We start from the raw sequence: 11,901 nt of genomic DNA on the forward strand, positions 1-11,901 counted from the left end.
ATATTTCAAATAATATATAACCTTTCCACCTTATTTGTTTTTTTTCTTTATGCTTTTATAAATAATTTTTTTAAATAAATCATTTATTTTTATCATATTTGTAAAAATATTGTCATAAATATATAAAGATTTATTTCTCCTCAATCTAGCACTTTTGCTTTTAATTTAAATAAAAAGTATAATATAAAAGAAATTCTTTTATTAAAAATAAAGAAATTCTATTTTTTATAATTCTTTTTATTTTTATAAATCCAACGGATTTAGAAATCATTGCATAAAATTATTGTAAAATGTTCTTTCATTTAAAAAAAAAAAAAAATATATATATATATTTTTTCTTTTATAACACTTAAAAAAAAAAAAAAAAAAATTAAATAATATTAATAATAAAGGAGTAAAAAAGTACATTTTACTAAAAATAATTATTATAAATAAAAAAAATGAAAGTGTGAATCTGCATATTTTCGATCAAATAGAAAAAAACTATTTAAAAAATAAAAAATGAAAACAATAAAATCAAATAAAACAAAATATAATAATTTTAAAAATTATATAAAAAGTAATTGCTTCATATTTATTAAAATTTTTATCAAATATGAAAATAGAATAAATGGTACTTTTATAACTTCTATTAAAATTAATAGTAATTTTTTTATTTTATTTATTTTGAATTACTATGTTCTTAATTCTTTTCTTTAAAAGATTCATACTTTACATTTTTATTTGTACTGTATCCACAATTTTGTTTATTTTTTTTAATTGTTGCATTATTATTGTTACTGTTATTATTACTATTATCATCTATTATATCATTGTAATTATTAACTTTTGCTGAAGTACTAGATGAAAAAAAATTAAATTTTTTATTTAAGTTATCATTTTTGTTAAAAGGAGAAAAATTATATTCTATATTATCATCAATGTCTGATTCATCATAAGGTATGTCTTTAAGAACTCTTACATACATTTTTTTTTTGGAATTGTAAATTATTCTATCTAATGTGTTAACGGCTTTTAGCATACTTTCCTTGTCTTCATATTCTGCTATTGTTATACCATTCTCAGCATGTGTATAAATAAGTTTACCTGCTTTTGATAAAAATTCTTTTATTGATTTCCATTTTAAAACTTTGGGTAAATTTTTTACAACAACTCTGTATTGAGATCTATTGAAATCGTTTGCCTCTTTATTCTTTTTTTCAATGCTATACTCAACTTTTAACATATATCCTTTAAACTTCTTTCCATTTCTTTTCAAAATTGTTTTCTCAGCACTTTTGGGATTTTCATATTCAATAAATGCATAGTTTGTCCCATTACTATTTCTGTTATATTTTATATCAATATCTGATATTTTTCCATGTTCTTCAAAAATTTTAATTATTTCCTGTTTTGTTGCAGAACCAGGTATATTTCCTACATATAATCTGCTCCCATTGCTCACTTTTTTCATTTTCAAAAAAAAAAAATTTACATGTACTTCACAGAAAAAAATTAAATAACATTTAAAAGAATTTATTAAAAATTAATTTAAAAAAAAAAAATTAAATATTAAAAAAAATATATATTTTTTTCAATTTATTAATTAATATTTTTTTTTTTTTTTTTTTTTTTTTTTTTTATTTTGCTTATAAACTAAAAATGATATGTTTTGAAAATTTTTCTTTTACGTAAGAATTATTTCCTATTTAAGGAAAAAAATATTTTAAATATTCTATAAAAGAAATGAATATTAGTTTAGATTCTTTGATAGTTCAATATATTCATTTAAGAACTATAATAATACAAAATTAAGGAAAATATTACATTTTAAATGAAAAAAAAAAAATGTTAAATGAACAAAGAAATTGTAAGAAAAATTAACTTTAAAATGTTTTTAGGAATAATTAACATTTTTAACTTTATTCCATTTAAATAAAATTAAATATTTGTTTAATTATTTTTTTATTTCTGTTATTTATGAAATTTTTATGTGAAATTTTTTTGTTTTAATATAAAAAATTATAAAATGCAACTTTATAAGTTAAAAATACAAGATAATAACGAACATTAAAAGAAAAAGAAGAAAAGAAAAGCACTTAAGATTTTATCTATTTTTTTTAAATGTAAAATTTAATTATTCCTATAAATTATAATTTTTAATAAAAAAACATATACACTTATTTACTAATATACAACCATTATAATAGATATCATTAAGTGTAATACCAGTTCCGACATATTTATAACTTTTATCTCTGGAAAGAATAATAAAAAAAAGAAAAATGATTAATAAAAATGATTTATTTCATTATGAAAATATTTTTAAAAACAAAAATATAAATATTATTGATAAAATAAAAGAGAAAAAAAAAATTTTTGAAGAATCTAACATTTCAAATTTAGATATAATACATGAAGATAAAGCGTCCTTGGAACTTTCAAGTTATTCAAATTTAAAAAATAAGGTAAATTCCCCTATAATTAAAAATGGATATAATAAAGATAATGAAATAGAACCAAAAAAAGATATATATGAAAATTACACAAAATCAAATGTGAAACTAATAAACAGTAACAATATTAACAATCATTTTATTAACGAAAATAAAAAAAATAGTAAAGAACTAACACAAGAAAATTCAAATGAATATAAATGCACGAACTCATTTAAAAACTCGACAAATATCTGTAATGAAAATTTATCTATTAAAAAAAATAAAAGGAAAGAAAAATCAGACAATTTTAAATCAAAAAAAAAAAATGATTTATCATCCCTTTTTGATGATTCTTCAAATAAATTCTTAAATAAAAAAGAGAATATTACTTGTAATGCAAATACAAATCTTCTATTTTTTAATATTGATGATAAGGAGTTAAAAAAAGAAAGTCATGATATTCAAAATGAAAAAAATAGCGAAGTATGTAATATAAATAATAACATATATGATATAACTTATGCTAAAAGTATTAGTAAAAATAATAATAATAATAATAATGAAAATAGCTTTATAATATGTAATGAAAATGAAAGAGAAAAACGAACAGCTAATAATATTAAAAGGGAATATTCCGAAAATGAGTCTATACAAAAAAATAATTTGAATATGCAATTCATGAATAATAATAATAACATTAGTATTTATTCATATAACTCAGATTATATAAATATAAATAAAGAAGATGCCATCAGTGAACATCTGAATAGTAGCAAATTAGAATATTTAAATAATGAATTTAATAACGTAAATAATGAATTCAATAACTCAAATAATGAATTTAATAACGTAAATAATGAATTTAATAACTCAAATAATGAATTTAATAACGTAAATAATGAATTCAATAACTCAAATAATGAACTTGATAACGTAAATAATGAATTCAATAACTCAAATAATGAATTTAATAACATAAATAATGAATTCAATAACTCAAATAATGAATTTGATAACGTAAATAATGAATTCAATAACTCAAATAATGAAACTAATTACATAAATAATGGATTTAATTATACAATTAATGAATTTAATTGTGCAAATAATAGATTACGTTACACTAATGAAATTAATATCACTAATACTGAGTTAACCTTTAAAAATGAAAAAGAAAATTTTAATATTTCAAATAATAAGGAAATAATACAATTAAATAATGAATTCAATTTATATAATGATATTAATAAAAAAAATTTTATAAAAAATCCCATTATTTTATTTGATGACGATGCAAAACTAGATATAAAAGATAATAGTATAGAAAAAATATTTAAAGAACAAAAAGACAATGATAATAGAGAAAATGAAAAACTTGACGATAATAATATAATTAAAGGGGATGATATATACAATAATTTAAGAGACAAAGATATAGTTAAGGAAAATAAAATGATTTTATCAAATAGTACAAATAAAAATTCAGAAAATAATTCTATTTGTTTTTGTTTTGGAAATAATGGATTATTCTTTTACAGTAAAAAATCAGTTATTAAGTCTCAATATTTAATTAATATAGTTGAAAAAAAAATGAAAGAAAAAAAAGTGAATAAAGCAAGCAACATAGATGAATATATATATTGTTTAAAAAATTTCCCTGGGCCATTTAGTAGAAAAAATAATAAAATAGATGAAAAAATAAAGCATTTTTTGAATGGCTATATTGATTTTAATAGGTTAAAATATGAACAAAATATATTTGAATATACACAGAAAAATTGCTTATATAATCATTTATTAAATATAATTAATAAACCTTACTTATTAAATTTTAATTTACAAAATGTTAAATGTGAAAAAAATGATTTTAAGAATAGCAGCAAAAAAAAACATATTATTTCTTATTTTATAGATAATTATCATGATAAAAATAATAAAAATGAAGATACAAGTTCTTCAGATTATTCTGATAATACTTTAAACAAAAAGGAAATTGAGCATTTTCAAATAAATGATTATGAAGAAACAAAATATAATGTAAAAAAAGGAGACAAAATTATAAAAAAAAAAGAAAATGAAGATGAAGATGGAATTGACAACTACACTGAAATATACTATAAAAGTATAAATAATATTTATATAAATAATTATAAATATGAATTTTTCGATTTCGTAAACAAAGAATTTATTGAAGAATTACATAAATTAGAAAACAATGAAAAAATTACAATTGAAGATATTTATCTAGAATATTTTCATTTATGCATATATAACAGTAAAAAAGCCACTCAACTATGCCTAAAGAAAGAATTATACAAATATTTTTTTTTAATTTTAAAAAAATATAATAAAAAAAAATATTATAAAATGTTAGATAGATATATAAGTCATATTAATACATTTTCTATTAATGAAATAGAGATGACAAATGACATGAAAAATATATACAAAATTTATAATTATAACATATATGATGATGTTTTTACTGAATCTTTTGTGTTCTTTATGTGTTTATTGAATAATAAAAATATGCATTTTAAAAAAAATATATTAATTAATTATTGGTACTCTTTTTTTACTCTAATATTTCATAACTTTATTTTTCAATTTAAGGAAAACGAAATAAACTACATGGATTATAAAGAAGATATCATCAATTTTTTTATATATTTAATAAATTTGTTATACGAAAATAACAAAACGAAAGAATCACAATTTCTGATTTTACTTTTATCCAATAATCCTTTTTCTTTTGATTTAGAAAATGAAAAATTCAACAAAAAGGTAAAATTTAGTAATACACTCATTGGATCTAATTCAAACTACTCATATTTTGATATATTTTCATTTCAAGTAAGTGATATATATGAATATTTGTGTAGGTATGTAAAAGATAATTTTTTTTATGAACACTTAATTTTTTATAAAATATTATACTCTTACACCTTATTAGAATGGGGATTACTTGATCAAGCAAAACAATATGTGGATATTTTATTTTATTACATGGATGTGATAAAAAGCCAAAAAAAAAATAACTATTTAGTTTATTTATACGATACTTTATTGGATAAAACAAAATATATATTTTCACAAAAAAAAAATTTATTAACATGTCAGGACAAATTTATTGATGATAGTATTTATAATTTCAAAGTAATATCTAATGCATCGTTAAAGGGAAATAAAGATATTTGTACTAATGAACATATAAAAATGTATCAAATGGAAAGTAGCAAAAATGACATTTCTAATTTTGAAGAAAAAAATATAACTGATTGTAAATATAATTCAACTAAAAACGATTTTGAAAATAATTATCTATTCTCCAACAAAAATGAAAACAACATATCTGTTCATAATAATGATTTCATTTATGAAAATAAAAGTAATATACCTATAACTGAAAACAATTTATATATATCTACTGCTAATGAATTTAATTCAAGGCTTAATCATATGACAAATGAGAATAATTTTATGTTTTTAAATAATAATATTTTTATTGAAAATAATAAAAATAATCAACATGTAAACAACAGTGAGCTCAATTCAGAAGATATTAATCATTATGATAAAACAACTGAAAAATATTCACAAGAAAATTGTATGAATGAGAATTATTTTCATTCTCAAAACTTTAATTCACAAAATGTAATTTATAATAATCAAAAAAATTACTACACCTACAGTGATAATAAAGATATAAACAATGGATACGTTAAAAATAATAAAAACTTTCCTTCACAATCTGAAAATAATTTAAATTTAAATGAACAAGCATTAAACAAAATTGATAGCGTCCCTAAAGAAAATTTTATAAACGAAGAAAGGCAAAAATACCAGTGGAATAGCAATGAATTAAATAAAGAAGAAAATATTAATAACTTAATTGATAATAATAGCACTATTCTAACTAATCAAACTTTAAATAACAATTTATATAATAACTGTTATAATAAGGTGGAGAATAATAATACATCTACTATAAATAATGAAGATTCCAACGAAAAAAATGTAAAAGGAAATTATTTAAATAATGAAAATAATGATATAAATGAAAACATATCTAATCCTAATAATGTTCCGCAAAAAACAAATCAAGAGGGATCTAATGAAAATAATATTGATATAATTAATTTAGGAAAAAATTTAATATCAGGTTTTATTTCTAATATAAAAGAAAAAATAAAAAAAACAGAAGTGCAAGAAGATAATTTATTTTATTATGATTATGAAAAAAAAAGATGGAGAGAGAAGGGAGTAACTTCTGATGAAGAAAAAGAAAGAGAACAAGAAAAATTAAAAAGAGAAATGGAAATAAAAAATATTTCCCCACCTCCTTTAGCAGCTAATTTTTCAAACAGAAATAAAAATCCATTAAATATAACGGATGTTCGTAGTAGATATGTAGACTATTTTAATTAAAATATTTTCTTTTTTTTTTTTTAGTGTTTGTTTTTTTTTCTAAATTAAATCCAGACTTAATTTTATTTTACTTTTTAATCTTAGCATTTATCTTTATAATACTTTTTATTCATCTTTCTTTTTCTCATAACTTTTATTACATTCAGTTTCATGGTTTTTTTATCCTTTATTTTTTTTTTTTTTTTTTTCTCTTATTTCCTATTTTTTATTTTGTTCTTTTAGTTAAATATGTTATTGCTAATTTAACTCAATAATTTGTGCTTAGAAATATTGTTAAAATCTTCTTTGCAATTTTAATAATTGATATAACTAAATTTTAAAATGATATTAAGTAAATAATGTTGCTATATTAAATATTTTTATATGCTTTTTTCTCTTTTCTTTTCTGTTAATAAAGAATATAAGTTAATTTATATAACAAAAACGTAAATAAAATTTTAAAAGTCCATCAATATATATATTAGATCTTGACTTTTTGAAATTACATAATATATTTTGTTTAAAGATACATAGACATTAAAAAATTATTTTTTTTATTTTATTCAATAAAATTAAATTTAGATACAACCTCTTTTTAATATAAAACAAAAAAAAAAAAAAATGCTACTAAACTTCATATATATTTATTACTTTTTTATTATTAATGTAGATAATTGCATAACTCTTAAAATTAAGTTTATATTAAAAAAAATTAAGGTATATGTTATTTTAAGTAAATATACTTACATATACATTAATATAAATACATAAATTTTTTTTTTTTTTTTCTTAAATTAATGCACAGATTTGTATATTAAAAAATTACTTGAACGAAAGTTAGAACATTAAAACAAAAGTATATATTTTTGTAAAATATTTTTCAGTTATATAAACATTTTATTTTTATATATTTTTTTCATTGAAAATTTTGCAAAAAAAAAATTACATTTTATATTAGCACTAACATAAATAAGAAGGATAAATTCATCTACAGCAAGTCTTTTGCATACAGCAATTTTTCTATTTGCAATTAAATCAAAACAAAAAAAAAAAAAAAAAATTAATTTATACTCAAATGATTTAAAAAAAAAAAAAAAAAAGTAGCATTCTAAAAATAATTTATCTATATGTTATGAGTGAAACATAAAGAATATATTAGAAAAATATATATCGAAATATTTAAAATTTAAAAAAATATATTTTTTCTTTTATATTAAAAAAAAAAAAAACACAAAATGGCAAAAAAAAAAAAACAAATACATTTAAATATAATAGATTTGCAGAAGTTTTATCAAAAAGATGATTTAATAATTGATACAAGTGAAAAAATTGTAGATACAAAAAAAAAAAAAAAATTTTGAAAAGAATGAAATTGTTGAAAATAGTGATTGGAGAACCTTTGAATCAGAAAAAAAAACTGATAAGGACAATAACAGAAATGAAACTAATAAATATAGAAATTCAATGTATGACAAAAATAATACAAACAAGAGTGAAAGTATTAATTTAGGGAGAAATAAAAATAAAACAAATTCATTAGATGGTGATGATATAGATTTTTCAAATATAAGAAATAAAAAAAATAATGAAGATGTAGATTTTTCAAATTTAAGAAATAAAAAAAATAATGAAGATGTAGATTTCTCAAATTTAAGAAATAACAAAAATAATGAAGATATAGATTTCTCAAATTTAAGAAACAAAAAAAATGAAGATGTAGATTTTTCAAATGTAAGAAAGAAAAGAAATGATGAAGATGTAGATTTCTCAAATGTAAGAAACAAAAAAAATGAAGATATAGATTTTTCAAATCTAAGAAATAAAAAAAATAATGGAGATGTAGATTTTTCAAATGTAAGAACCAAAAAAACTGAAGATGTAGATTTCTCAAATTTAAGAAACAAAAAAAATAATGATGTAGATTTTTCAAATTTAAGAAATAAAAAAAATAATGAAGATGTAGATTTCTCAAATTTAAGAAATAACAAAAATAATGAAGATATAGATTTCTCAAATTTAAGAAACAAAAAAAATGAAGATGTAGATTTTTCAAATGTAAGAAAGAAAAGAAATGATGAAGATGTAGATTTCTCAAATGTAAGAAATAACAAAAATAATGAAGATATAGATTTTTCAAATCTAAGAAATAAAAAAAATAATGAAGATGTAGATTTTTCAAATGTAAGAACCAAAAAAACTGAAGATGTAGATTTCTCAAATTTAAGAAATAAAAAAAAAAATGAAGATGTAGATTTTTCAAATTTAAGAAATAACAAAAATAATGAAGATATAGATTTTTCAAATTTAAGAAACAAAAAAAATGAAGATGTAGATTTTTCAAATATTAGAAATAAAAGAAATGATGATGATATAGATTTTTCAAATATTAGAAACAAAAGAAACGATAAAGAAATAGTAAAAGGAGTTGATGACACATCATTTAATGATTCAAAAAAAAAAGTAAGTGAAATAGAAGAAAGTAAAAGAACAAACGAAAAACCACTTTACTTAAGAAAATTAGAAGAACTAAGAAAAAAAAAAAGACTTGAACAATCAAAAAATAACATAGTATCAAATAATATAAATGAAGAAATAAAAAAAAGTGATAGAGAGATAAAAAAGGAAAAAGAAATCAAAGAAGAAAAAAAAATTAAAGAAACAGAGGATAAGGAAGAAAAAAAAATTAAAGAAACAGAAGATAAGGAAGAAAAAAAAATTAAAGAAACAGAGGATAAAGAAGAAAAAAAAATTAAAGAAACAGAGGATAAGGAAGAAAAAAAAATTAAAGAAACAGAAGATAAGGAAGAAAAAAAAATTAAAGAAACAGAGGATAAAGAAGAAAAAAAAATTAAAGAAACAGAGGATAAAGAAGAAAAACAAATTAAAGAAACAGAGGATGAAGAAAAAGAAAATGAATTAAAAAAAAAAGAGGTATGTTTAAATAATGAAGGAAAAAAAGAGGAAACTGAGAAAAAAAAATTTATACCCAGAAGAGTCCTTTTGTATCAGCAAGAATTAAAAGAAAAAGAAGAAAGAAATTTGAAAATGCTCGAAGAACAAAAAAAATTAAGAGAGATGAGATTACAACTTCTTAAAAGCAAAAATCAAGGAGCATCAACATTTATTCCATCAGCAAAATTAATGCATCTTGAATCATTAAAAGAAGATGATAAAAAAGAAATCAAAAATGATTTAAAGAATGATAATAAAAAAAGCACTAATATTGTTAAAAAGAACAAAAATGATGAACAAAAAAGTGTAAAAAATATCTTTCTAGAAATAGCCGAAAAAACAGAAAATGCAAAAATTATTGAGAAAACGGACATTGAAGAAATCACAAAAAAAAAAAGAGAAGAAATTTACAAAAAACAATTAGAAAAAATTAAAAAAAAAAATGAAGAAAATTTAAAATACAATAATACATATAAATATGATTTAGACGTTATTAAAGTCTTTTATAATGAAATTAAGGATAAAATAATTGAAAGTTATCAATTTAATGACGATGATTTAGTTAATATATGCTCTACATTAAAAACAGACAATTGTAATTTACATATAATAAATATATGTACATAATATTTTAGCTATTTTCTTAATGAAATATTAATTATTTATTTATTTTTTTTTTTTTTGTAGGCAACTATATTGAAAGTCACGTCCCTCTTTATGTGGTTATGTCAGTTTTTATTTTAAGTCTTCCTCAAAAATCTGAATGCGACATTTATTTAAGAAAAGCAAATAATTTAAAAAAATTATTTCTTTATTTGAAACAAGTATAAATTTAAACTAAATTTATCTTTTTTCCATTAGAAATGGAAAAATTTAATTAATATTTTTTTTTAAATTCTTTGTATACATGTAAATTCATAAATTTTTTCTTTCAGAACAGTAAAATTGAAAACCACGATAAATATATCTTAAATGATATAATAAAATTTTGTAACGGTAAGAAAAAGGAAATAAAAATAAATTAAGATTATTTATTAAATAGTAATTTTTTTTATTCCCATTTTTTTTTTTTTAAGAATTGAAATACCCTCACTTATCAGAAGAAACCTCATTAGTTGAAGCTGTTTTTGACTCGTTACTGTTTTCTGGTGTTATTTCAAAAAACTCATTTATCGAAGTAAAAAGAACAGCAAAATTTTATATATTAAAAATATTTTTTTTAATTAACTTTCTAAAATTTATTTGATATATAAGAAAAACTATATTAAAGCATAATGAAACAATTTATATAAATATTTTCCCTATTTTTACTTATTCTCATAATGTTTAAGCATTTTATAATTATGTATATTTTTATATTTTTTTCAGTGGTTTGATGAAGATAACTCTGATTCAGAGTTAAAAAGCAAAGCTATGTTACAAGTAAGATTCTTTTTTTTATTACTTTATTTTTTTTTTATTTAATAAAAATGAATAAATTAAAAAAAATATAATATCATTTTTTACACTATCTTCATTTGAATGCATTATTTTACTTACAAAAAAAAGTAAAATATATTTAAAAGAAGATAAAATAAATGGCATATATAATGATTTTTATCAAAAAAAAAAAAGATAAAAAAAAAAAGGCGTATGCTAACAATTGAAAAAAATAAAAATAATACTTCTAATCTTATTTTTTCATTTTGTATATTTTAACAGAAGAATACATATTTATTTATATATATATATATATTATATATAATTCTTACCTTTTCAGTTAATATACTGGCATAAATGGTTAATAGAAGAAAATGAAGAAGAGGATGAAGAAATAGATGAGATAGAAGAAAATAAAGCCAGTGATATATCCGATATAGAAAAAAATGTACCAAAGAACTTTGTTTTTAAAAAAATAAAAAAGAAATTTTTCTAAGTTAAAATGTATCTTTTTTTTTTTTTTTTTTTATTAAGAACTCTTAAAAACACTAAATTTTTAATTTAATTAAATATAAATACATACTTAAGTACCGAAAAATATATATATTTAATTAAAAAAACAAAGATATAATTTATAAAGTAAATAAAATATGAAATAGCATCACAAAAAAAAAAAAAAAAAAAAAAAAAGCCTTATAATGCACAA

General features: G+C 18.3%; 3 protein-coding genes across 3 annotated transcripts; 2 read left to right on the plus strand and 1 right to left on the minus strand.

Annotated features, from left to right (window-relative positions):
- Nucleotides 1-682: 682 nt before the first annotated feature.
- ASF1 (alternative splicing factor ASF-1, putative) lies at nt 683-1,453 on the minus strand (the record flags this gene model as incomplete). Its single annotated transcript, XM_028676598.1, has 1 exon — nt 683-1,453. One exon carries the CDS (start codon nt 1,451-1,453, stop codon nt 683-685), a length of 771 nt encoding a protein of 256 aa, XP_028533071.1.
- An 811-nt stretch (nt 1,454-2,264) lies between these two features.
- PRELSG_0916700 (conserved Plasmodium protein, unknown function) lies at nt 2,265-6,845 on the plus strand (the record flags this gene model as incomplete). Its single annotated transcript, XM_028676599.1, has 1 exon — nt 2,265-6,845. One exon carries the CDS (start codon nt 2,265-2,267, stop codon nt 6,843-6,845), a length of 4,581 nt encoding a protein of 1,526 aa, XP_028533072.1.
- A 1,214-nt stretch (nt 6,846-8,059) lies between these two features.
- PRELSG_0916800 (conserved Plasmodium protein, unknown function) lies at nt 8,060-11,691 on the plus strand (the record flags this gene model as incomplete). Its single annotated transcript, XM_028676600.1, is given in 7 exon segments — nt 8,060-8,182; nt 8,187-10,371; nt 10,464-10,600; nt 10,712-10,772; nt 10,853-10,953; nt 11,145-11,198; nt 11,536-11,691. Coding segments are annotated over 7 exon segments (2,817 nt in total).
- Between the last annotated feature and the right edge of the window lie 210 nt (nt 11,692-11,901).

This window comes from Plasmodium relictum (assembly GCF_900005765.1).
Source record: "Plasmodium relictum strain SGS1 genome assembly, chromosome: 9".
Taxonomy (NCBI): Eukaryota; Apicomplexa; class Aconoidasida; order Haemosporida; family Plasmodiidae; genus Plasmodium; species Plasmodium relictum.